The 24,726-nt window shown below is 40.0% G+C and overlaps 1 protein-coding gene across 2 annotated transcripts in view; it reads left to right on the forward strand.

Moving 5' to 3' along the window:
• Nucleotides 1-24,726, forward strand: part of ANO2 (anoctamin 2) — a 192,231-nt gene that overhangs the window by 159,393 nt on the left and 8,112 nt on the right. For both annotated transcript variants that reach the window (XM_037390413.1, XM_037390414.1), the window contains 4 exons: nucleotides 8,106-8,254; nucleotides 20,173-20,325; nucleotides 20,419-20,471; nucleotides 22,430-22,611. In XM_037390413.1, the coding sequence (XP_037246310.1) occupies nucleotides 8,106-8,254; nucleotides 20,173-20,325; nucleotides 20,419-20,471; nucleotides 22,430-22,611 (537 nt within the window). The remainder of the gene's footprint in view (nucleotides 1-8,105; nucleotides 8,255-20,172; nucleotides 20,326-20,418; nucleotides 20,472-22,429; nucleotides 22,612-24,726) is intronic.

The raw sequence follows: 24,726 nt of genomic DNA on the forward strand, positions 1-24,726 counted from the left end.
GTTATGGAGAGTTTCATTATTCTTGTGTCAAAGTTCAATAGGGAGGCCTGTTTTCTGTCTACTTCTTATTGAGTTTACAGTTTATTTTGAGGAAAGTGTGGTAAATCATTCCCAAAATATCTGACACATTGAAGACTTAAAGCTTTCTCAGTGTAAACCTGGTCTGATTTTTTTTCCCTGTCTTCCAAAAACTTATTGCTACTGGACTTTCTTAATGGGAGTTTTATGATGTTAGAAATAGAGCATTTATTATTTTTGACTCATGAAAGCAGAGGCTGATCCAGTCCAAACAGAAAATCGCTGTCAAATTATTTCTCAGTTCCCGCACTACAACTCTTGGTGCAAGAATGTGACAGTTTCATCCCATTTTTCTCCCTCATTTCTGCTCCCCCAGCCTTCTGCCAACAACCCAATGGCAGCCTCCATTTTGAAAACTGAATAACTGTTTAAAAACAAACAAACTTTAATCCTCTCCTTCCTTTCATCTTCTCCTTCCCAGAGAAATACCTCATTTCAGTCACAATGCTATCTTGTCACCTTGAAATAAGCACATCTGGTTTCCCTTCGCTTGTCTGCATTCTCAAGAAAATTACGTGTATATCTGTAAGGGCTCGGCCCTTCTGACTGGACCTGTTTGTACCAGAAGCACAGTGTTTTGCTGAACACTTAATTAAATAAGAGTTAGCTTTCTATTTCTGCATAGACCACTCCACTGGTTTGGAGTTAGCGATACTCTATTCTACCTCACCTGCCCCAGGACGCGGGCGCACGGGCACACTGTGAGTGTGAGTCTTCAGAGGGCTGTGCACAGGTCTGCTGCACACAGATAAAGCCAGACCAAAAGGGACTTGAGACACTCATGTGTTGTACAAGTAGTGGTTCTGGCATACCTGTGTCTCACACTTAGTGTACTGGGTCTATACATACTGTTGTTAGATGTGACAGATGTATAGATGAATATATCCCTGCTCCCTGCCCTCCCGCCTTCTTCTCTGGCTTCCTACTGTATCCTGTTCTTGCCGTTCTGCTACCTGTATTCCTTGGTAATCTCTAACAATCAGCTCACCTCCTCTGTTAGATCGTCCTTTTTCTACCAATAGTTTTTTTATTTTCCTTCCCAGGAGATCTCTGTCTTCATCGAGCCCTTGTTCTGTTTTGTGGTGTCTGCTTTTGTACAGGCTACACACCGTGGCGAACAGTCCTCCTCTGGCAGAAAGGCAGATCGACTTTTTCTATCCCCAGTTTCAGCAGCAGCATTCCCCCCCCCCGCCCCCCACCCCCCACCCCCCTTGCTTTGTGCCTGTTCGGAGGGAATGACAGAGTGAATTACACAGCTTGTTCCACTGGCTCCCTGTAATTTCCCATGAGGGTGGAGTACAAGTGGTGCAATGAACCTTACCCATATGGAAAGGCAGAAGGGACTATCATAAATGGTGATTTGCTCTTCAGAATCTGGAACTGTCCTTTACATGTCTGTAACGTGGAAGTATCTCTCTGCTAAGTTATATGATGACCAGATCCAGAGTTTTCTTCCTTATTGAAATCTCAGGATTTCAGGATTATTTTCAGAAAACCTTTTGATCTCATTCACCATAAACCCCAAGGCATTTTAATTGCTTTGCAGAAGATCACAAAGCTTGCTCTCATTTGCTGTCTCTTTCCCTTAAAAAAATGCTACTAAGTAGGTGGTAGACTGACTTTATAGACAACATCCATCCATTATGTTTCTAGCGCCCCAAATTTTGCCACAATTGGGAACCATCATTCCATTTCTTCATTCTGGCTTACCCGCGGTCAGTGCTGGCTGAGGAATTATGGACTTAAACTTCAGATGGCAGCCTTGTGTCTGCTGCACAGCTACAACAGATGTGACTTGCTGGTTTTCTAAACCTTTCTGCGATTTCTTTTTCAGTTTCTGCACCCGCAAATATCAGAACACTAGGTAAGTGCAACAATACTTGAATTATGGAAAACTAAGCGTACTTCAATTGAAACGTGTGTTCTGTGAGACTGGAATTCACAAGTTTAACAGATGTAAATCTGCCACAGTTCACTCAGATGTGTCACATACCATAATTCTTTTACTGTTGCCACAGGAATTGACCCTAAAAGGCTGCAGGGCTTGAGAGCCTTAACTTAGAGTTCCTTTCAGACTCCTTTTCTTCAGTTCTGTTTTTCTGAACTTATTGAAAAAAAACTGTGTGGTTATTTTATTACTCTCTGTCTTTGACCTTGGTGACAAACCCTTAGGGTGAAATCCTGGCCCTATTGAAGTCAATGGCAAAACTTCCACTGACTTTAGTGGAGCCATGATTTTGGCTTTTTTATTCAACATCAGTTTCCACCACTTACTTCAAAATACACTTAACTGTGCTGGATGAGAATACTAAGAGTTAGTAAAATCAATTTAAACACATTCTTTCATAGCTATTATCTTTTATGTAGCTTGTCAGCTTTAATACATTATTCTTAATGTTGGGGGGGATGTGCCTTTTATTTTTTTCTTTCCTGTTTCTGTTTATTGTTTTCTTTTATTTGAGAAATCAATACATCTCAAACACAACTGAAACGTCCATAGAATTCAGAGGTCTGAATGTGCCAAGGAAATGTGGCTACACCATAAATTTGTGGAACAGAATGAGAGATTAAAGTCCTTCTGTTCTTCCCCTGCCTCCTTCTTGTACCCCCTACCTGTGAAGATGAGAAGGTCTCTCCTCATGTGGGCAGACTGTAGGAATATGACTGAAGAAAAGCCTGGACCTTCAGTGCTCCTTCCCCAAAGCAGCAAACAAAATTGCAGGCAAGGACACAAGAGTCTGAGTCACTGCCCTTCCTTTTCTCTATGCGTAAGTGCTCCAGCTACTCAGCCTAATAGTCTTTGCTGTCTAGCGCTCTCCCTGTACACTTTTCCATGCTACAAAGGAAAAAAATAATAAACTATTTAAGGATAACCTTAAAACCCACCTGATATAAATAATCATTCACCCATGGCAGCTGTATTCTAGGGGTTTTCTGTCTTTTCATGTAGAGTCTAGCAAGCACTGCCTTGCAATACTTCTAATCAAGTTCTTGATGACTGTCACAGGTGATCTGCCTTTGCAGTTATCCAAGGACATTTGTTAACTGAGAATCTTGAGAAACTGGTGAACTGATCCTCGGCTTCAATTTTTCTGTCAGGCTCTGGTGGACACGCATCAGGAGGATTGCACGGCCCCCGAAGACACTGAAGACTTGCACCAACAAAATAATTTCCCTGCATCTGTCTTATTTCAGCCTGGCCCCAAGCTGCCCTGCCTCTCCAGGCTCCATTTGTTCCACTCTGTCTCACTCCACAAATTTCTTATTTTTCCCAAGTCATCATTGTGTCTTCCCCTATATCCCCCAAATCCTCCTACTCCTTTTTAAGGTATAAATAGAGCAACTGTTGAGTCATCCGTCTGGTTTTTTTTAAGAGACTTCGTGTAAGTACAGCATGTGCTTGCATCCCAGCCAGGATCACTTTGGTTTTGATCTCTCTCTTCTTTTCCTCATCTTTTTTTCACAAAAGCTTGTGGGTTCTTCAGGGGTGGGGCATTTTTCTGTAGTGATTTTATGCTGTCTTCATAAATGTGCTGATTATCTTGCACAATGTGATGTTTATTGGTTATATTAGGAATTATGAACAGCATAATTAAACCATGTTCCCACCTCTTATCTAACAGAACAGTTTGGTGTCAATCCCCTGTAAGAAACTGCAGCATCATTTTTAATGACTCTAGATGTAGCCTTCTGACAAAAACCTGTTCTTGATTTATTTTCTCCCTGATCCTACATTCATTCTTATTTAGTGCTATTCAGTCTCCTTAAGAATGTATTTTGCTTTTTGATATTCACTGCCCAAAGGACCAGAAATAATGGCTATTCTACTGTTCTAATGTTTTCTCTGTTTGTCCAGATTCATGTGGCTACTAGTGGGGTCATGAGACTTCTTCAGTGCCTCTTCAGCCCAACCTTCTTGGACACTCATCCTGAATGGGCAAATTTTACTTCTTTCTTACTGGTGGAGCTGCCTGGCATGCAGAAATCAGAAGCTAAAATAGCTCTTGATTATCACTGTCTGTCAGCTTTGTTTGAAAATGTTGATCTGAGTAATTAAAAAACAGGTTACACACAAGTGCATTTAAAAAGCTTACTCGGGTTTAATATCACAATCATATGTGCAGCTATAGAGTTCTGCAAAACTAATTTGCATTGCTCTACTGCTGTATAGCTGGAGAAAAACAGTGCAAATCCCTGTTCTCTGTTCCTTTAACTTTCTGACACATTTCTGTTTGGTCTCAAACTTCACATGCTTGGATATGACACAAAGGTACATTTTTTGTGGAAAATTTGAAAGAATTAGTTTGGCTTGCATTCAGTTAGTTGATCCTTTAAAAAATTCCATAAAAATAAAAATAAGAAGACTCTTCAAAGCTGAAGTCAAAAAGGTTGAAGATGCCACTCCTCATGCCTGGTTTATAGATAGCCAGATGAAAAATTAAAAATTATTCTGAGTAACTGAGCCCTGGATTTAGTGTATTCCCAAATAAACATTAAAAACAACAACTATTGTTTTAGTTACTGGATCCTCAGGGGAGTTATGTGTATGCATTAAACTCCATAACTTGACTCGGTGGTGCTATAACCAGAGGATTAGATCACACATGTACAGACTTCACATCTAAACACACCCAAATTTTATCTCAGCTGCTGCACAGTGACAGTGAGATGCTCTTCAATCTCATCTGCCCGTGGAAATACGAGGGACATTTATAGCTCATATGATTTTATTGGAACAGAAATCTGCACTGTCTTGAACTTATTGTTCACTGTCCTCTGAGAGCCCCTTACATTAGGAAATTAATTAGGATATGCTGGAAGAGTGTCCTGGGAATTCTTTGATTGTTTTAAATCCTGCCCCCAGTCTCCTACCCTCTGAATACTACATCACCTCTGTCACAGACAAGTTCCCTTGGTTGCTATAAAAGCAGAGGCGGGAAAAGGAAATTTTAGTGTCTTCAAATGGCTGAGTTTGCATGATGTAGGAGGTAAATGTCTTTGTAAGGATCCATCTAATTCTTTCATGTGGAGCATTTTAAATCTCCCCACCCTTTAATTAAAACTGTGTAAACTGTATGTTCTGGGTACCAGAAGTATTCAGTTACCTTCCATATATCTGGATATTGCCAAAGTACTGAGGATGTTAACAGCAGACTTATGAGCTATGTCTTAGCTGCACCTGGAAAAAAAGCTGCAGCTGATCCGTTGATTTTTGCAGCTTTGTGATCCTGGGACTGACAGGGCCTGATGCAATCTAGATCTTTTTTAAGAGTGCCTGCCAACCCCCATTTCCTCTGTACTGGTGATAAAATTGAATGGGCCCTGTAAACACTGGTTGGTGCAGAAATCCTGTAGCCACTGTAGTCATTTCCAGGCTGATACATATATATATATAAAACCTTGTGCTCTGTGGTGACACAGTGTTCCTGTGTGGCTCAGTGCACATTCAGGCACATTCAGGAACAAGGCAATAAACCCACCCAGCAAAGCCTTCAGTGTGTTTGCCAGCAACCCTTGCCCTGCTACTTGAGTTAGGGTCTGAGAAAGCGGTTCTGCTTAACTGGAGGTACAAACAAAAACCACTACCATTTCCCCATACACTCCCGTCGCCAGGCCACACACCTCTAGTTCAAAGGATTTATCGCAAGCTGTGGGGGAAGCGTTTGTGTGAGAGCCCTGCTTACACTACTGGCAAAACATCACTGGAATTAATCTGGATTTTCACTCATACAGCACATATGTGAAGAGCTATAAAATAATGTCATGCATACTTGTGAAAGATAAATTTAATCTACAAAAGAAAGACATACCATAAGTATAAATCTTAATGTTTTAGGTTAATTCAACTGTATTTCACTTCCTTGATTTTGAAGAAATATCTCATTCTATTGCATTTTTCCATGGGAATTTCTCCATGTGTAAAATAGCATGAAAATATTGATGCATATGCATTTAAAATGTCATCTGTGGAGGGCATGGGGAATACTTCGCTCTTAGAGATGGATTCATTTCACTCTGGGATTATACTACTTCTGAATTTTATGTATTTGTTAGTGTTATGAAATTTGTGTCCCATCTCAGTGGGACAGTAATTGATATTAATACTCGTACTGAGGTCCAAAGAAATACTTAACACAAATAATTGTTCACCCATGTGAGTAATTTATAGTCTGGCCAAAATGGACAATGTTATTGTAAAACGTGATCAAAATTAGAACCTCTGATACAACCTCTTCTGATCTGTGGGAGCTGGGAGACATAACTAATCTGTGTTTACCTAAGAAATGATGAGAAATGGTTTTTTGCTTTTCTGCTTCAGAGGCAATGAAAACTCACCAGAATAGTTGATATTGCAAGACACATACTTTTCAGGTAGCACAAATATTTCCTGATTGAAATCAGGAATTTCCAAGTCTCACCATAACAGTGTTTGTGCACTAGCATACACTGTGGCATATCTGAAGGAAAATTCAGAACCTTTAAAACTCTTATGAAAAATCTCTGAAAGAAGATTATGTAGTTGTGCAAGTACATAAAGCATCTAACTCCTGGTGAAGTTTTTTAGGGTCCACACAGATCTGCATACTTTGCCTTATACATGATTGGTAAACTCTCAGAAAAAAAATAATTGGTTGAGAAATATGTATTTTTCACATAAGCATTCAATAAATGTTTCAATTTTGATGTTAGTAGTTATAGAATTCTATATTTTCCAGTGACTTAGGAATAAACTTGTAGAGAAGTTCCAGTGAGTTCCAGTTCTTCCGCAGTGAGTTCCAGTAGGGGGTGCATTGTGGGGAACTGAAGAGGCTGTTTCTGCATATATCCCAAGTGACACTTTTCTAGCAATAATTTGTTACTGAACCCAAAGTGACAAAGGTAGGATTTCTGTCTGTGCATGACAGGAATGATACACCTCTCTGAGACCAAATTCTGCTTACCTTGCTGAAACTCTATGAATCTGATTCTCTCCATTACTTGGAGCCCTGTTTGTATGCCAAATAGAAAAAGGGAATTGTGTTTCTCTGTGATGAAAGACTATTAATAAAATTAAGACAATGCTTACACTTAACATTTCATAGGTATGTATTTTATTATTTTCATTAATTGTAGCATCCTTTTGGTTAAAGGAAAGAGTGCTTCCCCTTTAAGGTTCCACAAGCAGCATCTTTTTTTGTCTACTTAGATAAAGTCAGGTATATGTGCTAGTGATAAGAAAGCACTGGAACCTGAAGAACTGCAGGTGTTTTCTGGTGGTCACAGGACTGGCTTTAAGTCAATAATAATTTTCGGAGTCCAAAATGGCTTTGGACATATCAGTATCTTGGAGACGCTTCTTTTTCTGGTGCTGCAGGTTTATTAGCAGAGGCGTTCATTTCCTTTTACTGTGAACAACAGGTAGTTTTGCTGCTAAAATGTTCACAAGTCCATCAGGTTTAGGAATCAGTACGCTTTTGCACCCTCTTTTTTTTTGGCAATATGTCCAGTCATTTTGACCTTAAAAGTATACTATATTGGAAGTTCCCAAGTTTCATGGTGAGAGGAAAGTGCACCTGTGCTAGATATGTGGTATGGAGGTATCACACTACTTCCTGATATTTCGTTTCTTTCTTTCTTTCTTAAGGCAGAGGTGCTCAGTGTGTTGTTTTTGAGACTATTACTTATTACTGGTATTATTTAGGTCCAAGGTGCTTGAACTTCTGGAAGATGTCCATTCAACACATATCCAGAGAGAAACAATTATGAAAAAGTATTGGTTTCAACTCCACTTTAACAGTGTTATGCTGTTGTAACTTTCCTCTTGACAGAAGAACACAGGAACTGCTGCCCCCAGCCACCTGTCACCTGGCAATAACCAGCATCAGAACTTCAGAGCATGGCGTAAACTAAGCCTATGGGCATCAAAGTAACACGATATATCTATTTTGTGTGGCTGTGCAAAACCTAGGCCAAATCATTAGGGAAAAAAAAGAAAGAAAGAAAAAAAAAAAAGACGACTTGGTTCAATCCAAACTTTTATTCCTCAGGAAGCTAAAGAAGTTCTTCAGGAAGCTGAAGGATGAAAGAACTGAGCCAAAGGAAATGGACACCAACCAATCAAAGGACCATCAGCAATGGGATCTTGACTACATCTTGGAACCTTTCACTGGGCTGACTCCAGAATACATGGAAATGAGTAAGTTTTCTGAATTCCCTTTCTGCAATAACCATAGCTTTACATAGGACCAATCACTGTATATCATATGACTGTATGTCATAAATTGGCATGATTAATGGGGAAAAAAACCAAAACACTTGTAGTTTGCAGAAATTACATGCAAGACAGCAGGCCTATGAGTCTACCACATTATCAGCATAGCAATAATGATGAGTCCTAGTATCTGTTAATACTTGTACTGTGAGAGTCCACTGTTCCCAGCTGAGAAAAGTGCATAGAAACCATTCAGCCACAGAAAACCAGAATAGTTAAAGTTGGAATGGACCTCTGGAGATAATCTAGTCCAACTCCTTTGAACAAATCAGGGTCAGCTAGAGCAGGCTGCTCAAGGACTTGTCCAGTTGGGTTTTGAATATTTCCAGAGATGGAGCCTTTACCCTCTCTCTTTGTAACCTGTACCAGTATTTGATCACACTTACAGTAAAAAAAAAAAAATATATCCTAAATAGCATTTCCTATATTTTAGTTAGAGTCCATTGCCTCTTGTCCTTTCACTGGACACCCCTGAGAAGAGTCTAGTTCTGTCTTCTTTAATCCACTCAACATATTTGCAAGATCCTCCTGAGCCTTCTCTTCTTGTGGTACAACAATCCCAGCTCTTTTAGCTTCTCCTTGTACATCAGGTCCTCCAATTCCTTAATTGTCTTAGTGGTCTTCTCTGGATGCACTGCAATATGTCCATGTCTGTCTTCTACTGGGGAGCCTAGAACTGGAAATAGCACTACAGCTGTGGTCACAGTAGTGCTGAGTAGAGGGAAAGGATCCCTTCTCTTGACCTGATGGCAATGCTTTTCCTAATGCACCCCAGAAGGACTTTTGCCTTCTTTGTAGATATGGAATATTGCTCATTCTTGTTTAACATGCTGTTCACCATATGTGCAGACCATTTTTTGCCAATTTGCTTCCCAGCTGGTCAGTTCCTGGTGTCTACTGGTACTTGGGGTTATTCCTCACCTGGTGCAAGACTTTGCATTTTCCTTTGCTGAACTTTGTGAGATTCCTCTTGGACCGTTTATCCAGCCTGTTGAGGTCCTTCTCAACGGCAGCACAAACATCGGTATAACTCCTCCCAAAATTAAAATAGCTCCTTAATGTTTCAAATGTAGCAGAAATATGTAACTTCCAAAATACAAATGTGCATTTTCTTGTAGAAGTAACAGAAAACTTTACAAAAGAGAACTGTAGGAATATCTTTTGAAATTACTTTAGTTCATGACTGAATGTTACGTGACATTGAATCATGTACACAGCATTCCCAGCTATGCTTAAATTAAAATCCACATGCATATACAACAGGAGAGAACCTTCAGCCTATAAGAGCTTGTCAGTCAGCTGAAAGAAACAGTGGAATGGAGAATTGTTATTCCTATTTTTCTTATGGAAAGCTGCAGTCTGCAGGTATTGCATGGGCCACACTTTCTAAGGAAATCTAGGGTGCACCTGGGAATTATTTCTCAGTGTCCCACCTTTCAGGACAGGTCTTTAACCAACACATTCTCCAGGTTTTTTAAATAGCATGTGAGTACTTCCTTGGCATGCACCACCCTGCTGGAGTGGCTGACATCACTAGTGGGGTGCACTACCAGACATCTGGTCATCTTTCAAACCCCTGTAAAGTAGGAGCAACTCTATTAAAGTCAATAGTATTCTAATTTTGTAAAGCTGGTGCCCACCATGTGTATATAATCTGTCTTCATACATGCTTGCTGTTTTTCACAATAACTTAAATTGCTGCTAAGCTGTGGCAGAGATCAGTACTTTTTCAAGGTTTCTCCACGGATTGCTTTTCCACATTAGATAAGTATGTTGGTGGAAACCCAGGTGGGACTGGGAGCAATTCTTTCTTGAAGTGGCAATGTGCCACCAGTTATATGTTTGGTAACCACACTATCACATCAGGGGGACAGCAGTTCCTGTTTTCTGCCAGGTGGAATCCAGGATCACATACATGTCCATGCATCCACTTAGACTCAGCCACTGCTCCAAAAGGAGCAGTTCAAACACTGGGAGAAAGGAGCACACTACAGATGAGTTAGTCAAGGACATATATCAAGCATCTGATAGAGAATTCCAAAAAGATATGTATACATGACCTCTTTCTCATTCTAAAGTGTGTTATAAACTCCAAGGAGGATCTCTATGACTCAACAGGACCCAGGAAGACAAAGGTGCAACTATTCACCAAATAACTCAGTCCTGCGGCCCTGGGGCACAGTCCAACTTCAGCTGTCCTCAGGGAAATGAACCTGAGAGGAAGCAGCACACAGGGATGCTAGGGAGTAAGTACGAAACCAGGCTCTTCACACTGGATACAAACCACAAATGCAGGGTACCCCTCAGCCCTGTAGCTGCCTCATGGGTAGACCCTGGAGAGGCAGGGAAGGAGAAAGGAGAAATGGTGTGGGTGGGGAAGGAGAGAAATAATCTAGGCAAACCTAAGCTTTAGGGCATAAAAGTATTCAGGAGAGAACCACAGCTTGTCAATGGGCATGTTGTCTAAACCCAGGCATCTGTTAAATATTGTATGTGACAACTCCTGTTTTCACAAGCCACTATTCTCAAAACATCTGAAACAGAATGCATTTTATGACAAAAAAAATAGTACCATGTATGGTTTATCTCTCTGTATAGAAATAGCTATATTGATTTATAGATATAATGTATAATATATTTATAAATCCGTATATGGGATTTTATATAACGATGGATTTATGTAATATATAAATACATAAGTGTATGTGAGGTATTTCATATAATGGCAGATTTGGGGATCTCTTTTATGGATGTGTTTATGGATCTGAACCTTGCCTTCTGTCATGCCATTAAGTTGACATAAAGAAGCCCTCACCTGCCATCATCTGCCTCACAGTTGTTTCAATTCACCTTAGCATCTGGCTGTGTGTTGCAGCCTCTACTACCTCCTCTATCCCTCTCTGTACATGATGATACATTGCTGAAAAATTCTCCTTTAGGACTGCTTTTTTCCACTCATTACTTCAACCCAAGATGATTTTTCCTCGTGGAAACTTTTAGCAAACTTATTTGCAATGTTTAAGTTAAACAATGGTGAAAAAAATATAGACATTTTCCCTTGTAAACATTTTCATATGTTTTTATGCTTAGGCATAACTCAGAAATGGTACACTTTAACATCCAAAACTTTCTGGTTAGCTAGCTCTCTCTAAGGACAAGGACTTCAAGTTATTGGTAATAAACAAACAGAATAAATGCAACTGTTTATAAATATTTAATTTCTTGTTCTTGCACAACTGTGGTAGGTCATCTTATTCATTCTGAGAGCTACAGCAAGCGACTGGTTGCAGAATGAATGGCCCACTACAGCAAAAGCCCCTGGCAAGGTGAGGAGGAGCCAGACTTCTTCCCAGTTATAGTGGGCCAGAGGCTGCTGAGTACGCTTTGTGACAACCAAGAAGTGTGGCTGGCTGATACAGAAGCAGGATGGAGCCTTGAGTGTGTTAGGAACTAGAATATCCCAGTTTCCAAACATTACATATTGGTGCTTTCCCCTAATTGTAGTTGGACCTAATGTAAAGTGCCCAGGTTTGGAAGGAAAATCTTTCCACTCTCTGTTACCTGTGGCAAACTCCCATTGCATCTGAGATGATCCCATCACCCTGATTCAAGATGTCTGTGTAGGATATCACCCTTGATTGACTTGACTGATAAGGACACCACTTATATGCAAAGGTCTGTCTTATTGGAATAACCTGTAGTATCAGGGTCTAAGCTATTGATGTTATAAATCACGGGACACTAAGCCTGTGTTTTAGATTAGTCCCTTGTGCCTAGATCATAAACAATGTGGGGTGTCTCATCCTGCAGTCACTCAGGGATAATTAGATAGATGCCCCGCAAATGAATGGGTGAAATACTAATCTAAACATTTGCTTACAGCAGGAGAATTAGCTTCTCAAGTGAAGAGACTGGCTCACTGAGCCTTGCGGTGTGCCACAGCGAGCTATGCCCTGCCCGTGGGATTCAAGACGAATGCGCAGCAGATGAAACCCAAGCTGCACCTCCCCAGCCCGCTCGTTGCCCCGGGTCCATATCACGGTGCTCAGCTGTCAGATTCACTGCGGAGTGACTCAGACCACCCACGCCGACAGGAAGAACTTTGTGCAGCTCAGCAGTGAACCTGTCAGCTGGGACTGCTGTGAAGGGCATCAAGCTGGAATGGCGAGGCAAGAGGCAGTTACACAGCTTATTTACCTGTCTTTCTAAATTTGATTTGAGAGGGGGAGGGAAAGGAAACAATGCAGCAAGGCAGAGGAAGCTTCCCCCCCCCCCCCCCCCCCGCCCCGAGTTGCTTAAAGAGGCAGAATAACTGGGATTTAAGAAGAGGTGATACTAAGGAGAAGAAAGAAATCTGACTGATGATTCACGGCTTGGTTCTTAATTTTCCACTGATTTACTCAGGCAAGCTCCCATTGGTCTCAGCGGCTATCTGCTCAACCAGGAATGAAGCAGCTGAATAAGAAACTGTAGACTGGGCTTAATGTAGCCTTTGGGGTCCCCAATCCAGATGATGGATGGGTTTTCATGCAGAAACAGGCATGGACAGACAACGTATTGGTGTGTGAATATTCACTACATTCAGGTTTGTTCTGCCAGGATGCTCCTATTTTTAAGGATGGGTATTTTACGGACATCTCTAAGACTACACAGAGAACCTTTCCCCAAACTAAGAGTCTTGACTCCAGGTTTGCTATTTGCTAAGCTGTACCCTAATCACAGTCAGTTCTTGCATAGTGTTTGGAACAATCTCAGGATGTGTTTTTCAGTACAATATGACACAGGTAAAGGAGTTTTTGGTGATAACTATCCCACTTGAATTTTGGAATAGCCATTTCAAAGCTGCTGGGATTTCCTTTTGTTCTGATTGCTTATACTAGGAAGCCTGAAGCCTTGGAGAGCAAGAAAAAGAAGATCAAAGGGAGTGTACCCCTCACAATGAGCAATGATTATAAACTGGTAACAACAGACGAGGAGAAGGCTGAGGTACTGAGTAACTTTTTTGCCTCAGTCTTCACTGGCAATCTCTCTTCCCACACCTCTTGAGTGGATGAACCACAAGGCAGGAACTGGGAGAGCTAAGCCCTTCCCACTGTAAAAGAAGATCCAGTTTGTGGCCCTCTGAGGAACACATAAGTCTATGGGATCTGACAAGATGCCTCCCAGAGTCCTGAGAGAATTGGCTAATGTAGCTGCCAAACTACTCCCCATGATATCTGAAAATTCATGGTGGTCAGGTGAAGTCCCCAGTGACTACAAAAATGGAAACACTGCACCCATTTTTAAAAAGGGTGGAGAACAGGACACAGGGAATGACCAGCCTGTCAGCCTCACCTCTGTGCCTGGGAATACCATGGAATAGATCCTTCTAGAAGCTATGTTAAAGCACATGGAGGGCAGGGAAATGATTTAAGACAGACAGCATGACATTACCAAAGGCAATTCCTGCTTGACCAGCCTTCAGTGATGGAGTGACTACATCAGTAGACAAGGGAAGAGCTACGGATGTTGTCTATTGACTTCTGTAAGACCTTTGACAAAGTCCCCCACAACATCCTTCTTTCTAAAGTGAAGACATTTGGATTTGGTGGGTGGACTGCTCAATGGAGTAGGAATTGGTTGGATGGTTACATCCAGAGGGTAGTGGTCAATGGCTCCATGTCCAGATGGAGACTGGTGACAAGCAGTGTCCCTCAGAGGTCTATATTGGGAGCAGTACTGTTTAGTATCTTCACAATGACATAGACAGTGGGATCAAGTGCACCCTCAGCAAGTTTGCAGATGATGCCAAGCTGAGTGGTGCAGCTGACACACCTGAGGGACAGGATGGCATCCAGAGGGACCTGGACAAGCTTGAGAAGTGGCCCCATGTGAACCTCATGAGCTTCAATGAGGCCAAGTGCAATGTCCTTCACCTGGGTGAGGGCAATAATATCAGTACCAGTTGAGAGACAAAGGGATTGAAGCAGCCCTGCAGAGAAGGACTTGGGGGTACTGGTGGAAGGAAAACTGAATGTGAGCTGGCAGTGTGCGCTTGCAGCCCAGAAGGCCAACCATATCCTGGGCTGCATCAAAGAAGTATGGGCAGCAGGTCAAGGGAGGTGATTCTGCCCCTCTGCTCTGGTGAGACTGGAGTACTGCATCCAGCTCTGGAGTCCTCAACACAGGACTGGAGTGGGCCCAGAGAAGGGCAACAAAAATGATCAGAGGCATGGAATACCTTTCCTATGAAGACATGCTGGGAGAGCTGGGGTCATTCAGCCTGGAGAAGAGAAGGCTCTGGGGAGACCTTATTGCAGCCTTTCAGTACTTAAAAGTGGGCTTATAAGAAACATGGAGACAGACTTTTTGGTAGAGACTGTTGCAACAGGACAAGGGGTAATGGTTTTAAACTACAAGAGCAAAGATTTAAACATATCTATAAGAAAGAAACTTTTTACAATGAGGGTGGTGAAACACTGGAACAGGTTGCCCAGAGAGGCGGTGGATACGTCATACTTGGAAACATTTAAGGTCAGGTTGGACAGGGCTCTGAGCAACTTGACCTAGTTGAAGATGTCCCTGCTTGTTGCAGGGGAGTTGGACTAGGTGACCTTTAAGGGTCCCTTCCAACCCAAACCATTCTATGATTCTGTGATTCTATGATTTAGTTTGAAGGTAGAAGTCACATATAAATCTAAAAATAAAAAGGAAACATAAGAGGGTAAAACCTAGTCTACAAGTCAGGTAGACATCCATTGACTTCAGTGTGTTTTACAGATACTGGCAGTATGGGAGGGAGAGGCCAATACTTCACCATCACAAATACACTCCAAGTTTTCCTTTGGGAAAACTTTTGTGATTTATTTTGTCAGTGAGAGAAATTCTGAATCTGATTACAGCCAGTGGGCTACGCTGAACTTCTTTCTCGAACAGGCCTTGTCAGCCAATAGCTTGTCTGCACATAGTTTTGATTTGCACCAGTGAAATTTCTGATAACTGTTTATTTTGATATTATTAACAGATATATAGTTGTATTTTTTAGCAGACACTCTGCAGCAGAGACACTCTTAATGTTCCTGAGTGATCAGAAAATTTTGCTGATGGAACTCTGAAACATAAATTGTCACTGTTAACATGTATCAAATTTGTCATCAGTCCTTCCTGTTTCCAAAAATGTGCAATGATTTTTGATGCAGCCCAATATACCAGACCACACGCATTCCTGAAGCAGGCAGCATATATAGCAGTTTCCTTTTCCAGCTTGTAGCAAGTTTGCATCATGTGTAACTACCCTGCAGTGATGGGAGTTGGTAAGAAATTGATGTTATTGATATTGAAATTGATATTTCTAATGAAACAAGCTTTATGAAATTTGCTCCAAAACCAGATAAATTATGCATGTCAACATGTGAAATTTCTACCACTGCTGTTTTCTTGAGAAGAAGCTGACATCAGCAATTACTTTTAGATTCTTATTTAATTTTGTCTTCCCTTCTCCAATCTAACACTGCTAAGAGTCCAAGGTTCATGTGGTAATTAATTAAATCTTTTTTTTTTTTCTCGAAGAAAAGCAATAATAAAGGGTTTCATCATCCAAATTCCGTTAAAAATCAATGGCAAAACTCCCTTTTGAATTTTAAGAAGAAAATTATTAGATCCAATGTCTGTAGCTACCGACTACCATAAGGATTAATCTTGGAGGTTTGGAAGAATTTCCCCTAAAGCAGGAAAAGCCGTCAAAAAGGCAATGTGTGAGGCAGCAGTGGGGGAGGGGGGGGGGGAGGGAGAATAATTGAAGAGAAACCTGCATTTTTCTATAATCTCTATAATGAGGATGGATTTGAAAATACCAACTCAGCCTGTTGTGTGTAGGCTTGTTGCATATGTTTATCACCATAGGGTGGTAAATTACACCTTTTCCTTAGTTTCTCAGCCAGGCTTGGCTGTGTATTGAAAGGTTTCTTCTTAGGACTTGGAAAAGTGGCTTTGTAAAGGAGTGATTGTTCCGTTGTTTACTTCCAGTTACACATGAACCCATCACAGATATTATTGATACAGAAGTAAGAAAAAAAACCCAGAATAATAATAAAAAAAACCCCCAAAACAAAAAAAAACTTTCTTCTAGGTTAGGTTTTGATGTAAAAGGTACCCGGGTTACTCGTACTGCTCAGTGTGTAAATCTACAACCTGTGTGTTATTTACCATGGAGGGTTTTATGCTGGGGACTGATTCTGTATGCCTTACACAAGAACACTAGCCAGCACTCTTCCAAATCCATACTTTAAAAGCCTTGATCTGTGCTCTTAATTATAATTTGGAGGCCACAGCTAGAGGGACAGCATGTGCCGTGGTGTTGTTGGGGCTGGGTTCTGTTCAGGCCCTGTGCACAGGGAAACAGCTTCCATGAAAAGCAGACTTCTGAGCCTTCTCTCGATGCTGTTTGTCTTTTATAGTTTTTGTCTCAGGGCCCAGGCAGCCTAAGCCTGGATAAGATGTTGCAGATGTGGCATGAGGTGGTGTGAACCTTTTGGGCTGGCTCTGAGGCCTTTGTCTCTTTCCTGCTTCAGTCAGACAGTAAAGGTGGCTTGTCCTGAGCACCCATAGCATGTGGTTTGGGTTTTTTCTCTCATCAGAAATAAAGTCACTGACAGCACAGCTAGTCTCCTGCTTTGATGCCCCAGGAGAAGATGTTATTCACCGTGTCCTTGACTTCCCCTGATACACAGCCTTCAATGAATATGTTTGCTAGCTTGTGCCATGAGGCTGGGTGACGTTCATCTCTGTTGCCTCCAGGCTGGCCTACTAGGCAAGTAAGAAATCTATGAAAGATGCTGGATGTCCGGAGGTCTGACTGCTGGCACAGGTCTCTCTAGCTTTTTGCCTGAAAGCCCAGAAGAATAGCCGTGCCCCATCAGGCAGGGCTCTATGTGGGGTCATAGGGGTTTGTACGTGACCACTAAAGTCATTTTGTATGGAGACCTTGTGGCGGAAGTGTGAAGGTAAAAAGGATATTCCAGGGTTGCCATCAAGTCCTCTAGCCAAAAATAGGATGTCTCGGCATCAACTGTCCCTGTTGGAACAGTCTTTGTGAGTCCCTAAAAAGTACTGTAGATGTTTCCACTGTGATTGGACAGGCATCCACAGAACTCCAAGATGCTGTGACCACATTGATTCTGGGACCCGAGCAGGGATTCTTCTCTTTTTAATCCATGCAGCTTTGTTGACATATTTTTTTTCTACAAATACTGACCAAATTAAACAAACACCTTTAAGCTGCTGAGGCTGTTCACAGACTGCTTGTTTTGAATGATTGTTTGCTAGTTTACTACACAAGACCATCTAAATCGGAGCGTGCTTGGTTTTGTTTTCAGGGGGTTTTTTACCTGCTTTTTGCGTCATTCACACTTTTATAAAAGGGAGGCTAGAAGACTGAAGAGATTTCAAGATGGCCACACAAACACTTCTGGCAGAGAGTTTTCTGTGAAGACATATTTATATAATTGTCCAGAAGTCCTTTGCATACCTTGAACATTCTTTCATGAACTTGAAAAAAAATTAAATTTCATTTTCCCAGGCAAAGAATAAAGGGTCTGCAAACAACATCAAAGCAAATGTGTGTGTGGTTCATACTTAAAGCATTGCAAATCTCTCTCTCTCTCTCTTTTTACAGAATCCTCCCAGCTCTATTCCTGCTAAATTCACTTAAAGCCAAATAAGGCATATTTTGGTGCTATGTTTTTTTCTAAGCATTTCACAGTTTTTTGGGACGTTACTCTAACATCTGTTTTTATTTCCTTGTTAATTCCTTTTCCTGACTCTGAACATAAAATATTCAGGAAAGTTTGATTTCAAGGATAAGATGTTTGTATGCTCTGAAAAAGCTCCATCTTAGTGTGTGTTAGGATATACTCTGTATCTCAAAGCAAACAACGACAATGAAAATCAAAAAGCCATATATATATAATAGAGAGATAACACTTTACTGTGCAAATGTATTGTCACTGAGAAGAAAAGAGCAGGAATGTCAGTCAGAAACTTGCAAATCTGCACACAAAAAAAGATGCATGCAAGAGAAGATCGTGGAGAACCCTGTTCTATCAGTTAGTTGTAGGCTGTGACAACAGTGCCTAAACAAATTATTTTAAAGTAAACAGTTGTGCCACATATAACCCCCAGGCTTTCACAAAAAGTACAATAGATTCCTCCCATAGTGGAGAGAGAACTTATATAGGGTTTTGCCAAAAAAAGAAGCCATGAAAAATAGGACCTCATTCACACCAACCCTTTTTCTGTACTGTTTATTTAATTCTGAAATGTAAATCATAGTTAGATTTATCAGTTTAATCTTATTTGGATTACTGCCTTTGCATTTGGGCAGCATGCTTTTCAGACGCTTTCCTCTTCTTCTACTCCTCATTAGCGTTCCACTTCCCTGAAGTATTACTCTAAAGTAATGTAGCATTTTTACAAAGAAATGATCCAGCCTTGTTTTTTAACATTCACTACTTATGCTTCCTGCTTTCCATGGAAGATGCAACCTTTTAGGGAATTTGTTAATTCCTCAGCACCTTGGAGGAGAAACAACACCACCACCAACAAAACAAAACAAAAAAAAAAAAACCAACCCAAAAAGTCAAGCCTTTTCAGACTCTAATTGTACCCAAATGAGATTTACCCAGATGAGGTACATCCTGAAGCACCACTGATAGAAGGGGGAATTAAGGATACTATGCTTACTGAAAAATCTAAGAAGCTTGCTTGGAGAGACTTGGTTTTCTGCTTCACTATTCCAAGCATCTCTAGAGCACTACTTGTCAGAAAAACACAGTTGTGTCAGCATTATGCTTTTGCAGGGTGACATTGGTTCCTTAGCTGCTTGGAAGATACTTTACTTGCATGAAGACAGGTCAGCCTATGCCCTAGAAAAGGCATAATTCACTCAGAAAACAATATGGGCTTTTTTGTTTATATAATTATACTATGGGTCCTGAGCCGAACTCTGTGATACTAGTAGTCTAGTACTGGGAACAAGATGATACAAAACGTACCACCCACCCACTTCAAAGTGAGAGCGGTTTCTTTAGGTGGTTGCTTGGGTGGTTGGTTGCTTGTTTTTTTCCCCTGTGGAAGAAGCCAGGCTTACTGTGTATCTGTTCTAGCAAGCATGGACAATCCAGGTGGTCTGTGCTCCATTGTAATATTAATTGTTCTTTAGAACCAGTGGACAAGTGCTTTCTTTTTCCCAAACTACCCAAATTGCAAACCCCACACAAAAAAAAAAAAAAAAGTGACAATAGCATTTTCCTTTGCTAGGACTTAAAGAGGAAGATTTCTAATTTGGGAGGGTATCAGTGACATAAGGAGGGATGAAAATGCTATATGACACCACAGGCTCATGCATGCACAAAGATACTTACTCTGTTCCTGCTCTTGACGGATTGCTACCAAGTTTTCCAGAGGAAGTTGGGAAGAAACAGTGACACCTTGTAGATTTTCTCCTCTTGCTTGCTTGTGTATCGTTTTCCTTACAGGCAAAAGGACAGGGAAGAACAGCATAGTCTTAATAAGTTAATTACGTACAAAGGCGGAAGAATAAACTCCGAACCCTTTGTCTTCATCAGATTTATTATTTACTTTGGCTTGTGCTTGTGCTAGAGACTAGAAGTATTATTAGAAACATTCATAAAGCATAGTCACAAACCTTTCTCTCCTAGTTTTTCTTTGTGGTATTTATTACTGGGACCTAACTGTGGAGTTGTATGGATTTTGTAACCCATGAAGCTCATTAACAATTTGCTGTCAGCTACATTTACCAGCTCCCTTCAGAAGATATTAAAAAACATTACATATTTCTCTTCTAGTTATCCAGTTTGGCTTCGTCACACTCTTTGTTGCCTCCTTCCCCCTGGCACCGCTCTTTGCTCTCCTGAACAACATCATAGAAGTCCGGCTTGATGCAAAAAAGTTTGTTACTGAACTGAGGAGGCCAGACACAGTAAGAGCAAAAGATATAGGTAAGCAATGAAAAAACATTACAGTGAAAAATTCAATAAGAAAGAAGTAAAATGATAGTAAATCCTTTAATAAGTTATGTTTTTCACTTACAGGAATTTGGTATAACATTTTGAGTGGTATTGGAAAGCTTTCAGTTATCATTAATGTAAGTATTTGGTTACACCAGTTTCTAACAATGATCTTGGGAGCTTATATTGTCCCTCCGACATAATTTAAAAGTCAAGTCTAACTTTCTCAATTGCTATAAAATACAATAAAATCTAAATTATCCAGTTCATTCTTGTGGAAGTGTAAAGCACAATTTCACTAGAAACAATTCTCTGTCCTCATATCATGTAGGACTGGAAGACTAATTCATACAAGAACAACGAATAAAAGCAACATAAGCAGGCAACACTCCAGATAACTATTAAAGATCTACTTCTTATTCACATCCATGCCTTTTACTGTTATTCTGCTGGGATATCTGTTCATGAATGAAAAGTATGTAAATACATCGTCCTGGATTCCAGGAGCAGAAAGTCCTTTGACTAGATAGCATAAGCGTTTGTTCTGATATATACAGTTATGGCTATAACCCTAAATATAATTTCTCTCACAGAGTGAGTATTTCTGTAAAGGTAGGTTTTTAAAAATATTTTTATTATTATTATTTGGGCTACATGCTCCCCAAGCTACAAAATCTTAATGGAAAATTATATTCTTTCATAGAACAAGAATAATTACATGAACACGAGTGTCTGGTATACGGACATATTATGTTTATTGTTCTCCATGTATTCCTTAAGTAAAATTTTCCTGTGTATGCTTTAAGATAAAAAAGGCTTGTGTCCTAGGAGTTTAATGATAAAACTATCTAGTGGGTTTTTGAACCACAGATCATAAGCTCGTAGAATCATTTAGGTTGGAAAAAGCTTTTAAGGTCAAGGGCAACTGTAAAATACCAAAGATACCAAGGAACTTTAGAAAGGGAACTGATTGTCACTACTGAAGGGGAAACTTGTGCAGAGGTGTTATGCAATGTACCTAGTACAATAGCTTCCAGCACAACAGCATGCTGTGGCAGTATGTAAGCTATCATTACAACTGGGAGAACTACAATGCCTCCAAAGAAGCAGTGTTGTTTCACTTGGGTGGAGCATTACTCATTTATGGCTTAGCAGTTTGCAGGATTTAAGGTAGGAAATCTGTGTAGCCCTGCACATACCCATAATTTTGCTGTCAGGCACAGATTTCAGGTTTCCAGCACTGACCTGTGCTGGAAGAGCAAAACTCTGTAGCCTCTCGGTTTTATTTGAATACACTTTGCAGATTTATGTCCTGGATCATTTTGTGTGTCAGACATTTTTATTTCCTGGGGATTCCTGGTGATTCAACTAAATATCAGTTAGCTACTTTTTCTTGACAGAAGTTTATATATGTGCATACCCGATTTTAAAAAAGAAAACCACTGAATGCCCAGTTCTGCGTCTCCATCTGGATAATAGTGATGCAGAACTATTTAGCAAAATGAAGTTTTAAATGAATCTAATGAATTCTTATTGATACAATCTAGATAATTCTGTCTGATTCACTTCACAATTATACCAGTTTTATACTAGTGTTAGATCCACTGATATCAGATGTGTAAACCCAGATGCAGAGGGGAAAATGGAGGATGGTTACCTTACATTCAACTGGTTTATCTCAGATAACACCATGTAACTACACCGAATTATACTCCAAATTATACCAGCTAGCTATTATGTGTTCTTGTGTTTGGTTTTTTTTTTTTTTTTTAAACTAGTTATAAATTTCTTAATGGCTCCAGGGATGGAAAGAGTTAGAGAAATATACAGTACATTAACTGCTTTTGCTACTCTATGCTCAAAGAAATACTGCTCTTTCCTAACTACAACCTTCCCCTGGGGAGACAGAGCAGGTTACTGTGCATTTACATAAGTATACTTTCTGTACCAGGTCTGGCCATTTAACTCTCAATTCATCAAATGTACTTGAACAAGAAAATTGTCACCTGAATTAACTTAATCTGAAACACGTTAGACATAGATTCATGATGATGTTGTTTGGTTGGTTTTTGGTTGTTTTTTTTTCACTTCTCAGGCTTTTGTAATTGCTGTCACATCTGATTTCATTCCACGCCTTATGTATCGATATGCATACAGTCAAAATGGAACCATGCATGGCTTCATCAATCACACGCTGTCATACTTCAATGTCAGTCATCTCAAGGATGGAACACAGCCAGAAAACTCCCCGTTTGCACAGAATGTTTTATTCTGCAGGTAAATGACTTCTAATGACAGTTTGTATAGTCAAAGTAATGTCTTTGGGTCTTTTGTCAGACAATTTTTTTTTTCCAAGTGGGAACTGATAATATTTGTGCCTTTAAAAAGGTGGCTGTAAGAGTACAGCTCTTAGAGTAGTCTCATTATGTTAGAAGGTTCTTTTCCAGTGCATTAAAAGGCAAAATAAACAATTTAGGTAGACTTACTCAAATAAAACCCCTTTTCTTTATTGAAATACATAACTTTCATTAAAAACAATGATTTTTTTTAAAAATGGACACCCACTATTTAAGAACCAGGCTTTCTTTTTCTTTAAGTTCAGTGTTTGCTTGATGAGATCTGAGTTTACAATATATTCTGCCCATCTTTAAAACTCGCACCATTCTCCATCTACACATCCTATATTTTAGATTAATCTTTTCAGACTGGGGAAACGAGGCTCAGCTTCTTGTAAAATACATCCAAGATATCTAGTCCACTGGTCCCATAGTGCAACTGCCTATGGAGTAGTTCCAGTGCATGAGAAATCACTAACACAGTTCCAGGGCTCTCAAAGTAACCTTGATTTTTTTTATAAAGATATACAGAACTTCAAAGAGCTGTTTTAAAGCAATACAACCCAAGGCTGTTCAAAACTGAGCTCCTCAGGTCAGTGTTTTCCCCACCTTCCTTTTGGACTTCTTTGAAATCACACTGTGCTTAGCTTCTGCGATGGCAAGAATTCATCACAAATCTTGCTCTTCCATTTTCTTTGGAAGCAAACCTTCATTTATATGCATTTTACTACACACAGGTCTTTAAGAGGCCTTCCTTGGTTTGATGCATACTATATTTGCATATGTTTGCTGTCTTTTTCTGATGTGTGGCAAGGTTTTTGAATCTAGAGCTCCTGAAAGTTGCCAGCTAAAGCTGTCCTAGTTCTAAAACTAGTTTCACCTCTGTCTTTCCCAGCCTCCTTTTTCAAACACAGGTTTTGGCTCTCATGCTTTCGTACTGTGGTTTTATTCTGAAAAAATGTTGGCTAAGGTGTCAAAGGGAGGATTCTTAAAATCTATCACCGTATTCTCTCAGCATTAGTGTCAAATCAAGGGCACAAGATCAGATACCAAGCAGAGCAGAATGATGAGACAAATCTTACAGGTGACATTCACATACCATCTATCATCAGATGGGCCTTTTCTGGTTTATTGCATTCTCAGATACAGCCAGAAAATACTGCTAGTATTGTAGATACAGTAAATATTGAGTAGTGTTTTCTAGTTAGAGCTTCAGAATTCTTTCTTCTTTCCTCCCATTCACTTGAAATCATTGTTCTTGATACATATGTATTCAAAACAGGTAAATTTCTCCAGTGATCCCTACATTTCTGCATATCTGACATTCACTTTCTCAAAGAAATTGTATTTATAGAGTAGACAGAGATAGCTAAGGCAGATGGAGATTTGTTTAGGGTTACTGTTAAGTTATGACCATCAGTTTCTTCTATAAATTTGCAAGAGCAATTCTCAGCATGACGTAGAAGGCTTGTAACTAAAGGTAATCCTAGTGGATGCACATTTTTGTCCTACCAATATCCTTGTCTTCCTGTTAAAGTTGGGAAGAGAAAATATTTCAAATAAATGAAATGTTTTGATTTTTTAAAAATGAAAATCCTCAAAATTCAGGTAATTTTAAATATTAGCTTATTTTACCCTTCTAAAAAATAAATTAATTTAGAAACAGGCAGCCACTTAAAAGTAAAGAGAGAAAATAACATCGTGATTATGCTTGTAACAGGTGCTGTAAATTGCCCTTCAGGACAGTTCACTTCTTTTCACTGACTCTTTAAGGGATCATAGTCTAGCAAGGTTCCTGAAGTAGCCAAAAACCTCCCCTTGCTTCTAAATGACGACACAGTTCTACACGTAAGCTATATACCTATCTCCCATGAAATCAGTGGGGATTTTGTGTTCTGATTTTATCAGGGAATAAGATGTTTTGCTCAAATATCTTGAGAAGGGGTAGACAGACGCTCTTCAATGAGGCCTACAAATCAACACCCATCTTAGAGAATATATTAAATATCATAATGTAATTATTTACAAGAGAGAAGTCTTAAAGTTGGCATTGTTC

The sequence above is a fragment of the Falco rusticolus genome, chromosome 5 (assembly GCF_015220075.1).
Source record: "Falco rusticolus isolate bFalRus1 chromosome 5, bFalRus1.pri, whole genome shotgun sequence".
Lineage (NCBI taxonomy): Eukaryota > Metazoa > Chordata > Aves > Falconiformes > Falconidae > Falco > Falco rusticolus.